The sequence below is a fragment of the Pollicipes pollicipes genome, unplaced genomic scaffold, assembly GCF_011947565.3.
Source record: "Pollicipes pollicipes isolate AB1234 unplaced genomic scaffold, Ppol_2.1 Scaffold_3087;HRSCAF=3621_pilon_pilon_pilon, whole genome shotgun sequence".
Classification (NCBI taxonomy): Eukaryota; Metazoa; Arthropoda; class Thecostraca; order Pollicipedomorpha; family Pollicipedidae; genus Pollicipes; species Pollicipes pollicipes.
This window is the reverse complement of record NW_023596225.1, coordinates 1,916,757-1,935,175: the sequence shown is the minus strand read 5'-3', so window position 1 is coordinate 1,935,175 and position 18,419 is coordinate 1,916,757. Positions and strand designations below refer to the sequence as shown.

At 54.5% G+C, this 18,419-nt stretch overlaps 1 protein-coding gene across 3 annotated transcripts in view; it reads left to right on the top strand.

The window, feature by feature from the left end:
- Positions 1–18,419, top strand: part of LOC119114740 (obscurin) — an 86,369-nt gene that overhangs the window by 33,151 nt on the left and 34,799 nt on the right. For all 3 annotated transcript variants that reach the window (XM_037238757.1, XM_037238756.1, XM_037238758.1), the window contains 11 exons: positions 1,074–1,234; positions 7,182–7,739; positions 8,135–8,328; positions 9,112–9,270; positions 9,830–10,074; positions 10,412–10,567; positions 11,351–11,496; positions 12,106–12,214; positions 12,795–12,919; positions 13,700–13,820; positions 14,395–14,532. In XM_037238757.1, the coding sequence (XP_037094652.1) occupies positions 1,074–1,234; positions 7,182–7,739; positions 8,135–8,328; positions 9,112–9,270; positions 9,830–10,074; positions 10,412–10,567; positions 11,351–11,496; positions 12,106–12,214; positions 12,795–12,919; positions 13,700–13,820; positions 14,395–14,532 (2,112 nt within the window). The remainder of the gene's footprint in view (positions 1–1,073; positions 1,235–7,181; positions 7,740–8,134; positions 8,329–9,111; positions 9,271–9,829; positions 10,075–10,411; positions 10,568–11,350; positions 11,497–12,105; positions 12,215–12,794; positions 12,920–13,699; positions 13,821–14,394; positions 14,533–18,419) is intronic.

Sequence of the window (18,419 nt, the reverse complement as noted above, 5' to 3'; positions counted from 1 at the left end):
AAAACATGACCTGGAGATGCAGCGTCATCACAGCCCACGTCTTGATCCACCAATCGCGCAGCGGAAATATCCCAGATGCTTTCACGGGTCCGCGCTGACCTGGCCGATTTCTGTAGCTGGCCAGCGACATAGCCGGCTCGGCCCCGTCATCAAATTTGGGAGCCACTGGCGTGGCTCGGTCCTCCCGTCAGTCAGCGTGCAAGAGCCCTTCCCCAGCCTGGCCTGGCCTGGCCCTCTCGTCAGTCAGCGTGCTGATGTCCTTGCCAAGCCCACACTAGAGTGCTGCCTCCGTGCCTGGACCCATCCAGCGCAATGGCACAGCATATAATGTGTCATGGACTGCCCTCTGTGTCCTGTCTCAATCATTCTGACCACCAGATGATGCTTACATCCTCTGCTGCATCAGGGCATTCCTCCTTTCTCTGATACACCGGAACGCTGAGCCCGTCCTCTACTGTATACAGACACACCAGGTCTCGGTTCATACTCTCTCGTGTACATTACCCTTTTGAAATATTCAATTTTGCGAGAAAACTGTTCCTATCCTTTGGAAAAGCAGGGTGCTGCGCTACCCCTGGGTGCCCCCGCTGTGCTAGGTGCTATGCCAGGTCATCATTCCCACCCAGCGCTCTGCCAGAGTGATCTCCTCGCATCCTCTGAAGTACCGGGACCCGACCCCTTCTCCATTATACCAGAGCCAGGTCCTGAGCCTGTCCGCGACCCTCCGTCTGCCCGGTGCTCTCTTCTGGCCGCTCGCGGAGGCCGCCGACATTCCGTGGCGGCGAGCGCCGGCCAGCGCTGCGTCGGCATCTGGCAGGTGGCGACGGCGGCGCTGGCACCGCTGCCGCCGCCGACGCAACAGCTGACCGCGGCCGTTGCGCGTCGCGATTGGTGGGCGGCGCCCCGCCGCGGTTCCGGGTGGGTTTCACGTGCCGGCCGCCAGCGCCGCCGCCCGCCCCCCTCAGTCGGCCCCCGCGGCGGTGTGACGCGTGTGCGTGCGTGGGCGTGGCCGACGTCTGTGCAGCGGCACGCTGAGGGGCGGCAGGTGCAGCAGGCGTCTTCCCTGTCGGCAGAGGCGGGCACCGCCAGCCGGCTGCCGCGGCAGTCATGAGCTCGGCCGAGGCGCTGGATGCCGTGGAGGCGGAGGAAACTGCCCCGAAGGAGGCTACCGGGGAGGAGGCGGCCGCCGATGCCCAGACAGAGGCCCCCGAGCAGGTCGACGGGGCTGTTGAAGGTAAGAATGAGGATGGGTTAGTGAGCAGACCTCCGAGGAGCCGGATTGCACAAATGCCACGATGACCTGTTTTGCTCTGACTTCAACTGCTTTTACGTTAAAAAGCATTTAAATCCATTTGTGGATGAAGCTTGAGTTGCGGCATGGAAGACCAATACAAATATTGACTGATTTTTCACAGGAACAGCGTTGATCAATGCAATCTAGCGCGCTGCAATGGGAAATATGAAACACCATTGCCTCTCCCAGCAATGCCAGACGATCCCCTTATCTGTTCAGCTTACTGATTTTGATGCCGCTCTCAACCAGCGCCAGACGGAACCTGTTTAACCAGCGTCTGACGGAAGTTGTTTTACCATCGCCAGGCGGCAACTACTTAACTAGCGTTGGGCGGGAGGTATTTAACCGGCGCCGGACGGGATCTGTTTAACCAGCGTCTGACGGAAGTCGTTTTACCAGCGCCAGGTGGCAGCTATTTAACTAGCGCCAGCCGTGAGGTATTTAACCGGCGCCGGACGGGATCTGTTTAACCAGCGTCTAACGGAAGTCGTTTTACCAGCGCCAGGTGGCAGTTATTTAACTAGCGCCAGCCGTGAGGTATTTAACCGGCGCCGGACGGGATCTGTTTAACCAGCGTCTGACGGAAGTCGTTTTACCAGCGCCAGGTGGCAGCTATTTAACTAGCGCCAGCCGTGAGGTATTTAGCCGGCGCCGGACGGGATCTGTTTAACCAGCGTCTGACGGAAGTCGTTTTACCAGCGCCAGGTGGCAGCTATTTAACTAGCGCCAGGCGGGAGGCATTTAACAGGCGCCGGACGGGATCTATTTGACCAGCGTCAGGCGGGATCTGTTTTGACCAGCGCCTGACGTGATCTGTTTAACCAGCGTCGGGTGGAATCTGCTTGATCAGTCAGGCGAGATTTGTTAAACCGGCGTCAGGTGGGAGCTCTTTAACCAGCGTCAGACGGGTCTGTTCAACCAGCACCTGGTGTGACCTGTTTAGCCTGCATCAGGTGGGAGCTGTTTAACCAGCGTCAGCTGAAAGCTGTTTAACCAGTGTCAGATGGGAGTTGTTTAACTATCGTCTGTCGGGATCTATTTAACGGGAGGCTGGTGGGATCTGTTTAGTCAACGGCTGGCGGGAGTTGTCTAACCACCAGCGGCTGGCCGGAGCTGTCTCACTACCAGCGGCTGGCCGGAGGCCGTGTGTCCGGCTCCGACAGTGGCAGGGATCCGCTCGCCAATGGGCTCCCAAGTGGTCCCAGGGAAAACCGATCTTATCGTAAGCCAGGAGTTTTTAGTCAGTCAGAGATCATTGGCCTAAACGGGACAATAACAAAGGTTATTGGCCTAAACAGGCCAAAGGTGACCCGTTTGCTTAGAGACGATCAGCCAACTGCATATTCACAGCTATCATTGATGCCTAGAAACAGCAATGTGTCAACACTGCATCGATCGCAAAAGCTGCTCTGCAAGCACCCCAGAATAATAGCATAGCTCAGTGGTCGTACATCAGCGGGACTACGGTTTTATATACGCGAATAGCGCCGACCTATCGGCCTTTGGCAGTTAAATATAGATACGATTATGCTAATGTTTGATTGCGATTGTGTTAAAAGTATGACACTGATAATGATAGTGACAATCACAATCACTGTCCTGGGATTGTGTCTAAATCCCTTTTTCAGTACCATCTTGTTTCCTTTTGTTTGTCATTTTGCTCCGTGACCTATGAAGCCATCCACCTGACGTTTGCAGTGCTCTTTAATGAATATGTGATCCATTCCTGGGTGCGGGGCTGGATTTCGGCTTTCCTCAGGGGTTTTGCCAGCGTGTCCGAAACAGACTGTAGTAGGTGGTTAAAAATCTCTGACTTCCAGGCCATCCTTTATGGGTATTGCGCAAAAATTCAGCATATCTTCGCCGGTATGAAGCTCAGCAACTAGAGGGGTTTTAGCCTTTACAAAGGCAGGGTTGTGCACTGCACCGAGTGATCTTCAAGATGGCTGCTTCAGTTCAAAGCCCCATACAAATGTAGAATACTCTCTTCAATGTAAATGCATCGAAAATTGGACCCCATGTCATCTTATATTAGCGCTCAACTGTCTTAGTAGTTCTGTCCTATACCAGGAGGTCCTGAATAAGTATTTTATTGTAGCTCTAGTTTCTGGAACAATAACGTCACAATTTACCCCATGTAATAAAGTCGGCCATATTTTCCTTACTTTGCACCTTTCACCTTCCTCATGAGTTACGGTTTGTTCACGAGGTCATTAGAAAGTCATTTAAATCTTCAAGTCATCGCATCAAGATATGGAAATAGAATGGAACGGTTTTGACAAGTTCATCAAACGTTAACTGAAACTTAAGAAATGTGTTGTTTGAAAATCATTTCTTGGCAGTTTTGTGTATTTTTAAGCCTTGAAAGTGTTTCGTAGTTCCAGAAATGGTCGGGTGTTTACGTTAGGTAATTTGTCGCCACATGTTGTTTCTTGTTTTTATGAATAGCGTTATTTCATAAGATTTTAAGAGGTTAAGTTAGTTTACAGGTCTTGCTTTATAACTGTAATGTAATGTCAACTTAAGTGACCATACGCGGTGCGCATTGCGTAATAGCGGTTACTTTGATAAATTCACGCAAATTGTTCCAGAATAAACAAATGTTGCTATAACATAAACTGAGCCATAACACATGCATCATGCCTTTTTATTAAAGGAGTGTCCCACCATTTGGACATATTTCGAAAACATACTCAGGTGAAACCTCAAAACTAGTTACGCCTTATGGTAGCTCTTGGTAGTGCCACTGTGGTACCGTCAAGACATGATAAGGATAACAATTTAAATTATTTTCTGGTACAAATAAAACTGTCAGCGCTTTGCAGCACTGCACCTCTTTCCTACAATCGCGACCACCGTCGTCATGACAACCACCGTGCGCACCTCTACTGGTGTGAATCAAAAAACGTTTGTGATTAGCACAGCGGGCAAGACCCTGTTACCGAGAACCGCATTGGTTGAAGATTGAGCCAGTGCGCCACGCCACATGGATTGTGTAATGCTCCATTCCCAAAGCCAAAGTGCTCTTCGAAAAAAGCCACAGTGGCAAACGTCATATCGGAGAAATCAAAGCCACAGTATCACGTTTCGTTGCATTCTCTGGATAAAAGCTTTACATTCGCATGTATTTTTGTCTAAGCAGCATTCAAGCTTCCGTAGGATTTATTATACAGACATTTTCACAAACCTTTTTGACACATCAGTGTGCTGCAAATATAACAGACCATACGATAGAAAAAGCAAGGCAAACGAAATGTACCACTTTCATAGTGGTGAACAGGGAGTCAAATGATATTTCTCCCGCATGGTTGGCTACTTCAAATCGAAATTGCGAGATATTTAAAATGATTTCGAGAAGACCGATATGACTAATGAAGTCTTACGTACCTAATGTAAGAATAAATGAAAAAATACCAAAAATGTGAGATGCTCGCTTTGACAAGCACATATTTGGTTTCTGTCTTAGCATGACTTTGGGGAAGCCAACATCCTACAACACACTTTTAAATGGGGTTATTACACTAAAACTGCGCGTACACACATATCCTAAGGAGCGCATGTACAAGTACCAGCATAATGCGTACCGCCCGTGTGTATTTAATGCGACGTTATTCATGACCTCGCGATTTGACCGGATCTTAAATGATACTGGGTGTGCGAGGGGGAATACACCTACATGACATCCTAAAGAAACCATTAGCTGTGTAGTGTCATTCCATTAAAAAATATTACTGTGATGAATTTCAATGAATACACGATTCAGAAAGCTTTTGAAAGATTGTGACGTTTGGTCTGATCTTGTGGAGTGGATGTTGATGCATACATCAACTGTCAGAAGTACATTAGAGGTCACAACATTCAAGACAAAATGTTTTATGTGAGTTAGCCAGTCCGTAGCAACTGACTAGCTAATTCCAATGTTGCTAGCAACTGAAAGGGAGCGGTCCATATGCGGAAATATCGGTTTAAGCTTCTGGGAAATGATTGTTCGATTTGGATCAGCACTGTGGCCGATGAATCAAATAAATACATGTGCCTACTTTTTACTACAGTTGCGCTGATCATGTAACGATTGTATCATGATAAAACCAGTACAGTATTGCCTTTGCAGAATATATTTCACTTGACTGGTGATGAATGAGCTTTAAAGCCTCGTCAGCCAGCACAAACACAGCAAATCTGCGGTCCATAGTATATGGACCTCTTGCCAGCTTTGCAAAGGCTTGATGCGAAACAGTCTGGCTTGATATCCAGCTGTTAGCAAGAATCTCTGTTCACTAGCGCACAGCCAAATTCATATAACAAGGAACATTGAAGGCAAACCGACTAGCTGGCCTCTCCTCCCCCCCCCCCCCCTCTCTCTCATCGGCTTGCTCAAAATTAAACGGCGACCCTTGGAGTTGCTTGGAATGGAGTGATGCAACGATTGGTGTTGACCGCTCACTCCTTCAAATTTACCTCCATCATTTACTTGGCTTGTAAGCGGGACGACCCTCCCGTTACGCAAGCTGCAAGATATGTTTGATGCATTGGGGATTATTGATTTTATATCTGTAACAGAATACGCCTACCTAGAGGCCTGCGGTCGTATCGCAGTAAAGAATAAATAAAAGCGCTGGGGGAATGGCAACAAATGGTATGTTTATTCGATATTTTGAACATAAAAAGAAGCATTTATGACAACAGGTAGATTTTAAACTTTGGTGAACGCAGACTGATTTAGCTTTCGCTTCTTCTGCGTCTTTGTTCGTCCTGACGTGCCGTAAATCACCTTTTTAAAGTTCTGCTATATGCTGCTGATATGCTTCCGTAATGTAGAACTGAAGTGCTGCAAGAATGCAAACAAGTGGTAGCGGTAACTCTTTCCATCTGTCGGTCTGTCTGTCTCTCTGTCTGTCTGTCTGTCCGTCTGTCTCCCTCCCTCCCTCCATTTCTCTCTCTCTCTCTCTCTCTCTCTCTCTCTCTCTATCTCCTCTCCTCTTCTCTCTCTCCTCATCTCTCTTCTCCTCTCTCTCTCTCTCTCTCTCTCTCTCTCTCTCTCTCTCTCTCTCTCTCCTCTCTCTCTCCTCTCTTCTCTCTCTCTCTCTCTCCGCTCTCTCTCTCTCTCTTCTCTCTCTCTCTGGCTCTCTCTCTCTCTCTCTCTTCTCTCTCTCTCTCTCTCTCTCCTCTCTCTCTCTCTCTCTCTCTCTCTCTCTCTCTCTCTCTCTCTCTCTCTCTCTCTCTCTTCTCTTCTCTCTCTTCTCTCTCTCTCTCTCTCTCTCTCTCTCTCTCTCTCTCTCTCTCTCTCTCTCTCTCTCTCTCTCGTCTCTCTTCTCTCTCTCTCTCTCTTCTCTCTCTCTCTCTCTCTCTCTCTCTCTCTCTCTCTCTCTCTCTCTCTTCTCTCTCTCTCTCTCTCTCTCTCTCTCTCTCTCTCTCTCTCTCTCTCTCTCTCCTCTCTCTCTCTCTCTCTCTCTCTCTCTCTCTCTCTCTCTCTCTCTCTCTCTCTCTCTCTCTCTCTCTGTTCTTTGTTTCTGCCTCTCCCTTGCTCTCCTCCTCTCCCTCTCTCTCTCACTCTCTTCCTCTCTCCTTTTTCTCTTAGACTTATGTACGTTCCAAATCGATGACTTCGCTGCAGACAGAATTATCTCTTGGGAAGAACAATTCGGTTCTTATGCAATATCGCATGTCCGTCTGATCAGATGATATGCAATATCTTTGCACATTCGGTGTCATTGTCAGAAGTCTGCGCAGGTACCGGGCAAAGGAACAAATAAATGTATGTGATCGACTTTCATTACCGCACGCGTTCGCAGCTGCGCCGACGGGCGGGACGGGCTCTTTCGCACCATCGACCGTGCTGTACCTGCGTCGTAGTGTCCACCGCTGACGCTGCTCCTCTGTCTCCCAGCTGCCGACCAGCCGCCGGCCGCCCTGACCGAACTCTCGCCACCGCCGACCGAGGCGGCACCGGCCGAGGACCCTGCGCCGGCCGCCGCTGCGACCCCAGCCGACTCACCGCCGACCGCCGCTGCGATCCCTGCCGAGTCACCTCCGGCCTCCGCTGCGACCCCTGCCGACTCACCGCCGGCCGCCGCTGCGACCCCTGCCGATCCTCCCCCGGCCGCCGATGCGAAGCCGACTGAGGCGGCTCCGGCCGCTGCCGAGGAGCCCTCTGGCGACCAGCCGCCGTCGGTGGAGGAGGCGCTGAGCGCCGTGCTGGTGGTGGCCGGCTGCCCGGGCCGGCTCGAGGGACGCATCAGCGGCCACCCGAAGCCCATCATCGTCTGGCAGCGGGATGGCGCCGCGCTCTGCCCGGACGGCGAGCGCGTGCGGCCGTACCACGAGGCGGACGGCACGTTCGGCCTGGAGCTGGCCGAGTGCCGTTCCGAGGATGTGGGCACGTACACGGCCACGGCCAGCAACGCGGCCGGCCAGGCGGCAACGGAGGCCGCGCTCCAGCTGTTGGGTGAGCAGGAGAGGGCGCCAGGGGGATCCTCCCAAGAGGGTGGGGGAGGCCCGCACTCGGCAGAGACTCGCATCAATTAGATGACACCAACAAGCAAGCATTCATTATATTGGGAAGACTTGACGTTTCGAGGCTGTGCTCGCGGTCACGAGAAACTTCACATTGTGTAGCGTAAAAGTACGCTTATGAGGAAAGCTCTGAAGTGCCAAATGCTCTCAAATAACCATTGTTCGTCTGACATTGTTTAACCAGTACCTGCTATCATATTAAAGGCTGTTCATTCTCAAATTAAGAACATTTCTCCCACGTCGCCGAAGCAAAAGAACCCAAACGCCCTTTCCGCCGATATCATATACTTATGCCCACCTGACCTTTGCCTTGCTCCCCACCCTCAGACACGAGCATCAGCGGCAAGGAATGGGCGCCTGACTTTACAACGCCGCTGCTGGGCGGCAAGGTGGACGAGGGTCAGTCGCTCGAGATGGACACCCACATCACCGGCGTGCCGATCCCCGAGATCAGCTGGAGCAAGGACGGCGTGCCTCTGGACGCCTCCGACCGGGTCTGCCCCGGCTTCGACGGCGACAAGGTAGCCGGCGCCGCACCGCCAACGGGGACTCCCGCTGGCGTCAGCTGATTGCGCGCAGGCGCACCGCAGACGTACAGCAGGATAGACTTGTGTGATGTGCTAGAGACGTGAGCGGGCTGATCTTACATAGCTGTTAAGGACGAAGGGTTCACCCGTGTTTTCCTGATGGTGACTTATTAATTAAGTAGACGATCACTTGCACTTTAGACGACGCAAGCTCTTCGCCAAAAACCCGAGAGATGTACGTAACATGCTCCAAGGTGAAATGTGGACGCAGCATCTAGCCTTGTGGGGGGGGGGGGGGTCAAACCTAAATGTTTCGCTTCAGCCAGTGGTAAAACTAAGTAGTTGTTGGGTTGAAGGGGGCGTCAACCGCAATGGTAAACTGTGCCCGACAAATTGTATTACTTAAGCCGTCGAAGGCCACGACAAAAGTTGCACGACTTGTCAGATTGTGACTTTTGGCCCAGTCAGACCCCTGCCCCATCCTTATCTCCCTGGATCCGCCACTGTTACGATATCTGTATGTTTCAGTTGGATACATGTTGCGTAGTTCCAATTGGTCGCAAAATTTACCCTTACAAGGTTGCGTTTTGTAGAGGCATTTGTCTTCAACGACATAAACCAACTGAACATTGTCTGGTTTTGCTATTTGGATTTTTTGGATGACATTGTGTACGAGTCAAAGAGTAGTGGATTGCTTAATTCCGGGGCTGACGATGCCGCTCAGTGTCTGCCCTGAGCCTGAGGGCTGACATTCATGCATGACCTTACTGTTCGCAGGCTACACTCACTGTCAAGCCTGTGCTGGCTTCCGACGCCGGTAAATACGAGATCACCATCCGCAACACTCTGGGGGAGGTCAGCTCGGCTGTACAGGTCAAGGTCAACAAAGTTTACTGCGTGCCCCAGTTCACGGAGAAGCTGACGGACGTCCAGCAGGTCAGTGCTTGGGTCAGGCCACAGCTGAAAGGACATCGTGACCTGTGTCGGCCTTTGTAGTCTCCGACTGGGTGTCACGCTACGCAATACTTGTGTCAGCGAGGCCCGATCCGAGTACAAACACGGCGCGACACACAACAGATGAGCTCCCCACTCCCGCCTGTGCTCACTCCGCCTGTACTCCTCTGACCCGTTTGTGTTCACTCCGCCTGTGCTCCTCCTACCTGTTTGTGCTCACTCCGCCTGTACTCCTCCTACCCGTTTGTGTTCACTCCGCCTGTACTCCTCCTGTCCGTTTGTGTTCACCCCGCCTGTACTCCTCCTGTCCGTTTGTGTTCACTCCGCCTGTGCTCCTCCCACCCGCCTGTTATATCGGGGTCTCGTCCTTATTCAGCTGAGACGTGGCTGCGCCGTCACACGGACCACTCTCAGCTGTGTGATGTTGGGTAGGCAGCCACGCTGCCGGGTGTTCCTGGCTGGGCCACTGTCGGGGACGTGTGCGACCTCGGCTGCGGATGGTGATGTGTCTTTGGTGATGTCTGCGGCCTCGGCTTCGCAGCTGGCCAGCCTGGACGCCAAGTTCAGCTGCAAGGTGAGCGGCACCCCGCGGCCCGACGTCCAGTGGCTCTTCAACGAGCAGCTGCTGAAGTCGTCCAAGAAGCACAAGATCCGCCGGGACGAGGACGCCTGCACGCTGACGGTGCGCGACTGCGGCGAGCAAGACGCCGGCGCCTACACCTGCTGCGCCACTAACGTCGAGGGCACGTCCCAGGCGATCGCCTCCCTCCAGCTGGTGGACAAACTGTGAGTCGCCCAGAGCCCCGTGTGGTGGCGACACCACACTGCTGCGAGCGTGGCACCCGACCGGCCGGTCAGTGGCTCATCGGCTGCTGCGTGACATCCGGTGTGGGCTATCCTTCCGTTGCAACGCCCCGCGGGGTCAAAGAACTATCCAGGGTCGAAGGCCGCTCGTGACTACTTGAATAACCTTATCCAATCTGATCCAGTTTTTAATTATTTATTTTTAGCATTTAAATGAAAGAGTTTCCATATGAACATGTTTCAAACTTCATTCATCTGTATTGTTTCAATCTACCCATGCCATAGTGGCTTGAATTGAATAATCGGTGCTGCCATCTAGGGAGCGTCGACCGAAGTCGGAGGCGCCGCTGTTCCTGAAGACGATCGGCGACTGCGAGGTTTTCCCCGGCATGCAGGCGCGCTTCACGGGCTGCGTGGCTGGCTTCCCGGAGCCAGAGTGCGAGTGGTACAGGAACGACGTGCGCCTCTACCCCAGGTGCGGCCAGGTGCAGCCCGGTGATGCCGAACCGGGCGCTGATAGTGACCGATTACGAGTCGGCTCTGTCGTTCAATTCGAACATCAGACAGGAGCCTGCTGCTGGTCTGGTTATTGCCAGATACTCGGACTAAGCTGCTAGGTTGGTTGTCGACGCAGGCCTCCGTGGGTCATCGACCCTAGGTACTGACACGTCCATTGCTGTCATTACGTGTCACGCCGATTGTGACACGGGGTCGTTGAAATGATCTTGCTGTGCACGGAGTTTGACCTTGGCTCAAGGTATGAAGCTCCATGTAGCGCCTCTGGCTGCCCCTTCCACTTCCCTCATCCTTATCTGGCCTCCCATTTCCCTGACCTCCCTTGACACCCTGTCTGCACTGCCAGTGACCTATCCTGACGGAGGCGGACGGCTCTGCCCCTGACCTCCCTGACACCCTGTCTGCACTGCCAGTGACCAATCCTGATGGAGGCGGACGGCTCTGCCCCTGACCTCCCCTGACACCCTGCCCGGGCCGTCAGTGACCTATCCTGATGGAGGCGGACGGCTCTGCCCCTGACCTCCCTGACACCCTGCCCAATGACCTATCCTGATGGAGGCGGACGGCTCTGCCCCTGACCTCCCTGACACCCTGCCCGTGCTGCCAGTGACCGTGTCCTGATGGAGGCGGACGGCTCTGCCCCTGGCCTCCCTGACACCCTGCCCGGGCCGCCAGTGACCTATCCTGATGGAGGCGGACGGTTCTGCCCCTAACCTCCCTGACACCATGCCCGTGCTGCCAGTGACCGTATCCTGATGGAGGCGGACGGCTCCGGCCTGGTGCGGCTGACCCTGCGGACCGTGGACGACACGGACGCCGGCCGGTACCGGCTGCGCATCCACAATAGCGAGGGACAGGCGGCCTGCGAGGCCGACCTCACCTACGACTGTACGTACGGGTTCTGATCCCTTCGCAGAAAACCTTGATCGGCTCCGGCTTCAGCCAGAGGCGGCGATGCCAGCAGCCCGAGTGGCAAACTTGCGTCGGGCAAACAATGCAGTAGCTGTAGTGGATGAGACTGCACTGTACCTACACCCGGCGCGACAGCAGATTTGTTTCCATGTGTGCCCAACTGCTGCGCTCTTTACCCTGAGAGCAGCAGGTCTCGTGAGGGTGTCGGTACCCTTGTGGACGCTGAACACGGGGTACACTCCAGAATACAGAGCATATGCTCGCACCCCCACCTCCACCATAGAGGTAGAGGTGCGAGCTGTGTTCGATCCATTTTCAACCAGTGCTTAGACACGCCAGGCTTGGCTCGGTGCCCATCGGGTGCGTTTGATCTACGTGATCCCCGGAAGACCTGTTCATTACAACTGGCTGTGCTTCCAGCTGGTCAGCAGCAGTGTCTGCAGTCAATCACTTCTTACTGAGGTAGTAGTGGTAGATCCAGAGATGGATACCGCCAGCTGTGTCGCGCCTCGAGTCCACGTGATCTGCGCGTTCTCCACGTGTGCTCCAATGCTATCCCGTTGATAGAGCAATGGTATCTCCTAGGCTTTGAGATATCGCCGACCAAGCCGCTGAAAGACCAGTATCAGGCTCTGGAGAAGCAGCTCAAGTCGGGCATCCCCATGCCACTAGCCGATCCTCCAATCATCTCGAGGTGAGACTGCAGCCGGGAACGGCCGCCGGCGTCACGCCACGACCTGGACCGGTGTCACGCCACGACCTGGACCGGCGTCACGCCACGGCCTGGACCGGTGTCACGCCACGACCTGGACCGGCGTCACGCCACGACCCGGACCGGCGTCACGCCACGATCTGGACTGACGTCACATGACGACTTGAACCGGCGTCACGCCACGATCTAGACTGATGTCACGTGATGACTTGGGCCGGCGTCACGTGACGACCTGGACTGACGTCACGTGACGACCTGGACCGGAGTCAAACGATACCGCCTGAACCGGTCGTGCTTGTGATCGCCGGAGCCGCTGATCGGCGTAAGGATCACCTCTTTCAGTAGCTGGCCCTGGAACAGCCGGTCGGACGCTGTGCTTGTGGATGACTGTGACACCGACCGTGTGCCCCATCGGGTGGAAGCATTTGCCTACAAGTGTAAGATGGTTTGTTTCTTTAGGTGTGATATGATTTCTTTCTCTTTTTGAAATTTCCCACATCTCGCCACAGAGTAATACTAATTTGGTAAATGTGTGCCTCATAGATGTGTCATTCGTGGACAGGATGGTGGACCACCAGCTGACGTTGTCATGGAGACCGTCCCCCGCCGCGGGCCAGCACATACCGCCCACGTACACCGTAGAAATGGCGAAGATGCCGGAGGGAGACTTCGCCGTCATCAACACCGGTACAACTTGGCGATTCAAACCCTGCCGGTTTTCATGCGGGGGCGCAGGCGAAAGCATTCATTTTGACGGTAAAACACTCAGCGGCCAACTGAGACAGAACTTCAACCTGTGAAGCTCTGTGTGAGCCAGCTACCCAACGCTAAATAGCTCTTAACCCATTTTTCACCGTACAACCAGCCGTTCGGAAGCGACAGTGGCTCCATCCAGAGCTTGGCACGCTGTGCACGAGTGCACACACTGAATATAAGCACGTGGAAGGCCGCCAATATCGTGACTTGTCCGAGTAAAAGCGTCAAGTCTCAGGACAATCATGCGCTTTGCCAGAGTACGTTGTTTCCCTGCATTTTCTCTAACCGCCGTTCCCGACGCCTCAGTTCCGGAGAATTTACGAGTGGCCGATGCCGAGCCGGGCGGACGCGCGCGTAGCGAGCATTGTGTTGCATCGCTCCGACCTGCCGTCACCGCTGGTGCCGAGCGCAGCTCTGGCGAGCATTGTGCTGTGTCGCTCCGACCTGCCGTCACCGCTGGTGCCGAGCGCGGCTCTGGCGAGCATTGTGTTGTGTCGCTCCGACCTGCCGTCACCGCTGGTGCCGAGCGCAGCTCTGGTGAGCCAGAGACGCAGCGCTCACGCTGGAGCGCGTCCCAGACGTCGAGCGGGGCTCGCACTGTCAGTGACGGGTCCGTGACGAGTCAGTGACGGGCCGGTGACGAGCCAGTGACGGGCCGGTGACGAGTCAGTGACGGGTGCTGACCTAATCATTCCGCCGTCCGCGCGCCAGGCGTGCGGGGCTGCTCGGTGGAGATCAAACGGCTGGAGCCGCACTGCGACTACAAGTTCCGCGTCATCGTGGAGAACAAGCACGGCGCCAGCGAGCCGTCACCGCACGCCGTGGCGCACAGGTCAGCCACGCTTCACTGGGTCACGCTCGGCGCAGCCACGCCGCCCTAGGTCACACTCGGTACTGGAGAACGTTCAATATCGAACCGCACTGCCGAAGTGTAATTCGCAGCGCGTCATTTGAGGGAATACCGCGACTCATCGTAATTGGTTGCCAAATGCTAGTTGAAAAAGACAAATGACCAAGAATGGTCATGAAGTAGTATTTTCATATATATATATATATATATATATATATATATATATATATATATATATGAGCTTTATTGCTTTTTGTTGATAACCATTGGTGATATAGGTTGATTTTAGAATGGAGGACAAACAGTCTAACAGGGATGACAGCTCTAATCATTAGAATGGCCTAAGGACATTTCTGGCAACACCACCATCTTGCTCCATCCTATTCGTCGCATTTCAAACAAACCACACTGCTACCATGTCTTAAGCAACGCTCCAGGGTGACGTTGCAATGCGACCTCTTTTCTCTCCCACCACTCGATGGACTGATCCATGGCGTCCGTGTTCCTCGTTCTCCCCTGAGTACACTGCTGTTTGACCGCTCGTCTGCCGCATCAGGAACCACCTGGTGCCGGACCCGGACCCAGAGAACCCCTGTCTTCCGGCGAACGACCACTTCAGACCGGACAGCTCGCCGCTCTTTCCGCGCGGCTTCGACATGGAGAAGTACTCCGCAGGCAAACCCCACCCGCCCACGTGAGTACGCTGCGACGCTTGCTGTCATACCAACCGCTTCCAGCAAGCGGTACCTAACGCAGCCGGCGATACCGGCGGTAGCTTGTATATACATAGGGATTTCTTCTCGGAACCTGGAATGGAGGACCAGAATCTGCGTCCGCAGTTTCTCCACTCATGTACCACCAGTTCTTTGGAGCGGCACATTGCGGCCGGGGACAACCATCCGCCGGCTGTTAAGGCAAGTTCTTGCTGCGGGGGATAGTGCCGTTACTTTCATTGACATTTCAGTGCGATCACATGCTGTCTAACTGAAATCACCAAGCTACTCACATGTGTGAAATTTTTTCAGGCACGCTTTTTGATGCACTTATTTGAAGGCAGGGGCTGAATTCTTGATGTATATAGACGTTGAAGTTAACGGCGTTCCGGGTGCAGGCTCAAAGCCGGGGAGCCGAGCGCCCTAACCCATTTTCTGAGCGCGCTGGCGTAGGCGGCCGCCAGCACCCCGGAAGCCGTGCGCTTCCGCCCCACGCCATCTGCTTCCGGCGCGCCCTGACGCCTGCGTCGGCCTCTAACCGTTTGCTGGCGGCAGCGGCAAGACACAGCCACAGTCGCGCGGCGCCGACGAGGACGACGGTTCGTGGCGCTACGACCGCTTTGACCCGGACGCGTCGTCGGCGCGCCTGGCGTCGCAGCGTCTGCTGCAACCGCTCCCGGCGGCGTACCACCCAGCGACGGGCTCGCCGATGCCGGCCGCTCCGGCGGCGCCGCCCGCGCAGCCGCAGCCGCCAGCGGCCAGGCCTCGGCGGCTCACAGACGATGTGGACGCTTACGTCCCGGCGGCGGGCGGCCGGCCGCGCAGGCAGGCGTACGGCGAGGAGTGGGAGGAGCGGCGTGCCTCCAACATCATCGAGCGCCTGCTGGTGCGTCGCCAGGTGGAGGAGGCCGGCAGAAACTTCAAGCGCGCTGCAGGTCTAGAGACGCGCAGTATGGCGCGCTTCTTGAAGCCGCGGCCGGAGCGGGCGGCGCGGCCCGAGCCGCGCTGGCAGGAGAGCGAGCCGACCGAGCGGCGCTCACTCCGCAGCTCTCGCCCGCCCTCTGACGACGACGACGAGCTGGACATGCCGGCGTCGTACCGCCGCGCCGCCGCGCCGCGGTACCGCGCCTCACCCGAGCTCAGCGACGACGACCTGGAGGTGTCGGCGCCGCGGCGGCCGGCCTACCACCTTCGCACCGCCTCGCTGCTGGCCGCCGCGGCCGACGACAGCGACGACGACCTGACGCCGTACCTGCGCCGGCCGGTGGCGGCGCTGCGCGTACCGCTAGCGCGCGCCAGCCGCTCTCCCGTCAGCAGCCGCGACCGCGAATACGAGGAGCGCCGGGAGCGCCACCAGGAGTTGATCAACAGCCGCAGTCGGGAGCCGCCGCCGTCGGCGCCCGACTGGCAGGGCCAGCTGGAGCGAAGCCTGCGCGGCCGCTCGGCCGTCGCCGGCGACGCCAAGAGCGCGACCCTAGCGTCCGTCGGCGACTGGGAGAGTCGGTTCGCGGCCGACCTCTGACGCGGCGGCCCGGCCGGCGCCCGACTGGCCTGCGTCGGCGCTCGGACGGAGCCGCCGCGGCGCCGCGCTAGAGCTGGCAGTGTGAGTGTGGTGTCGAGTTAGAGCAGTACCGGCCGTCTCCCGGCGCGTGCGCGTGCTCCTGCCCAGTGATGCGTGAACACGACCCGAGCAGCCGCTGCCACGGCGCCCGAAAGCAACGGCTCCCTGCCTTCGGCTTGTGTGTTTGGCTCCTTCGCTGCTCGTATCACGCAGCTCTAATCGATTTTGCTGTTTTGCATCAGCTTTCCGAACGAAAACATTGGCCTTTTATCGCGTGTCGCGTACCTTTACTAATCCCCTTGAGTTTTGTAACGGTTGTTAGCGTAATACATTTTATGCACAATCTTTGACGGTTGTAATCTGCCAACGCAATGCTGAAGAGCACCGAAAGCCTCACCTTAAACTAGCACCGGCCTGCTTTAGCAGCGCACCGCCTCTTGCAAGCTGCGCTGCATTACACGTGCATCTTCTCGGGAGCAAAGGAGACAAACACACATGTAGAAGGTATGGGCATGTTGAGATTTGCAGTCGTGCAGGTGTTCGCACTAAATCGTTTTGCTTTTGCTGCTTTCACCGTCGGTGGATTTTTATACTTGTGCTCTAATTTCTGATCTTTGAGAGAACTTTAGGTGATGGCTTTTATAAAGACGCATGAAACGCTATGTCGCTAAAAGGTAATGCTATAAGTTATACTCTTGCATGAGCTCCGCGGTGCTACTCAACTCAAAATGAGGATTTCTCAGTTGCGATGCACTTCCTCCCTGCATCTTCATGGCTCGCACAGCACATATGGTATTTGTCAATTTGCACACCCACGATGTTCGATATTGAAAGCAAGATGCTAATACATCCAAAATCTATCAAGCTTAGGCCATGCGTCGTAAATGCGAATTTCGGTGCAGCTTTATTGCCCAGCGGGTATAAGAAGAGAAAGATGCATAAGGATGGTGCCAGACTGCAAGCACGAAGACTTGCCATACTTTTACGGCGGGATCATAGTACGTACTGCATCATTTATGACAGAAAATGTTCCTCGACAGTCTAGCAGAGTCCTGTCTACTAAGTCTCAGTTAATCGAAACCACGGCTTTATGGATTTTGCAAGCTTCATTTTCCCGGCAAAAAACCCCAGGGCTGACAGGACGTTTAGCTTTTATCGCAACCAATGAGATTGGGCCGTGCTAACTAGCAGCTGCGATTGGCCCAAAATGCGTTCTGTCACAAAATGTGACGTTAGACCCCGGCTGCCCCGATCGCTGCTATTATTACAATGGCATTCCAGTTGATATCAAACGACGTGTCCTAATATTTTCGGCGCTGCCATATTGCAAGATCTCTCTCTCTCTCTCTCTCTCTCTCTCTCTCTCTCTCTCTCTCTCTCTCTCTCTCTCTCTCTCTCTCTCTCTCTCTCTCTCTCTCTCTCTCTCTCTCTCTCTCTCTCTCTCTCTTCTCTCTCTCTCTCTCTCTCTCTCTCTCTCTCTCTCTCTCTCCTCTCTCTCTCTCTCTCTCTCTCTCTCTCTCTCTCTCTCTCTCTCTCTCTCTCTCTCTCTCTCTCTCTCTCTCTCTCTCTCTCTCTCTCTCTCCTCTCTCTCTCTCTCTCTCTCTCTCTCTCTCTCTCTCTCTCTCTCTCTCTCTCTCTCTCTCTCTCTCTCTCTCTTCTCTCTCTCTCTCTCTCTCTCTCTCTCTCTCTCTCTCTCTCTCTCTCTCTCTCTCTCTCTCTCTCTCTCTCTCTCTCTCTCTCTCTCTCTCTCTCTCTCTCTCTCTCTCTCTCTCTCTCTCTCTCTCTCTCTCTCTCTCTCTCTCTCTCTCTCTCTCTCTCTCTCTCTCTCTCTCTCTCTCTCTCTCTCTCTCTCTCTCTCTCTCTCTCTCTCTCTCTCTCTCTCTCTCTCTCTCTCTCTCTCTCTCTCTCTCTCTCTCTCTCTCTCTCTCTCTCTCTCTCTCTCTCTCTCTCTCTCTCTCTCTCTCTCTCTCTCTCTCTCTCTCTCTCTCTCTCTCTCTCTCTCTCTTTCTTCACTGCTCCTTTGAAAGGGATGTTATCTGAAATCACCTTATTTTATAAAATTGCTCCTATTATACTCCTCTAAATGTAAATGGCACACATCCACGTCAATGATATGAGACGGTGCGCAACTTTATATAATATGATGGTGAATAATCCAGGTCGATTGGGAGCTTGGTTACCGAACCTTCCTTACAGCGTCACAGCGTCCGAGCAGTGTAAAACACTCATATCCCCTGATACCGATGCCGTCACGGAATCTGGCCCGGCCGGACGGCGTGTGTCCGACCCTCTGAAAATACTTCAGGC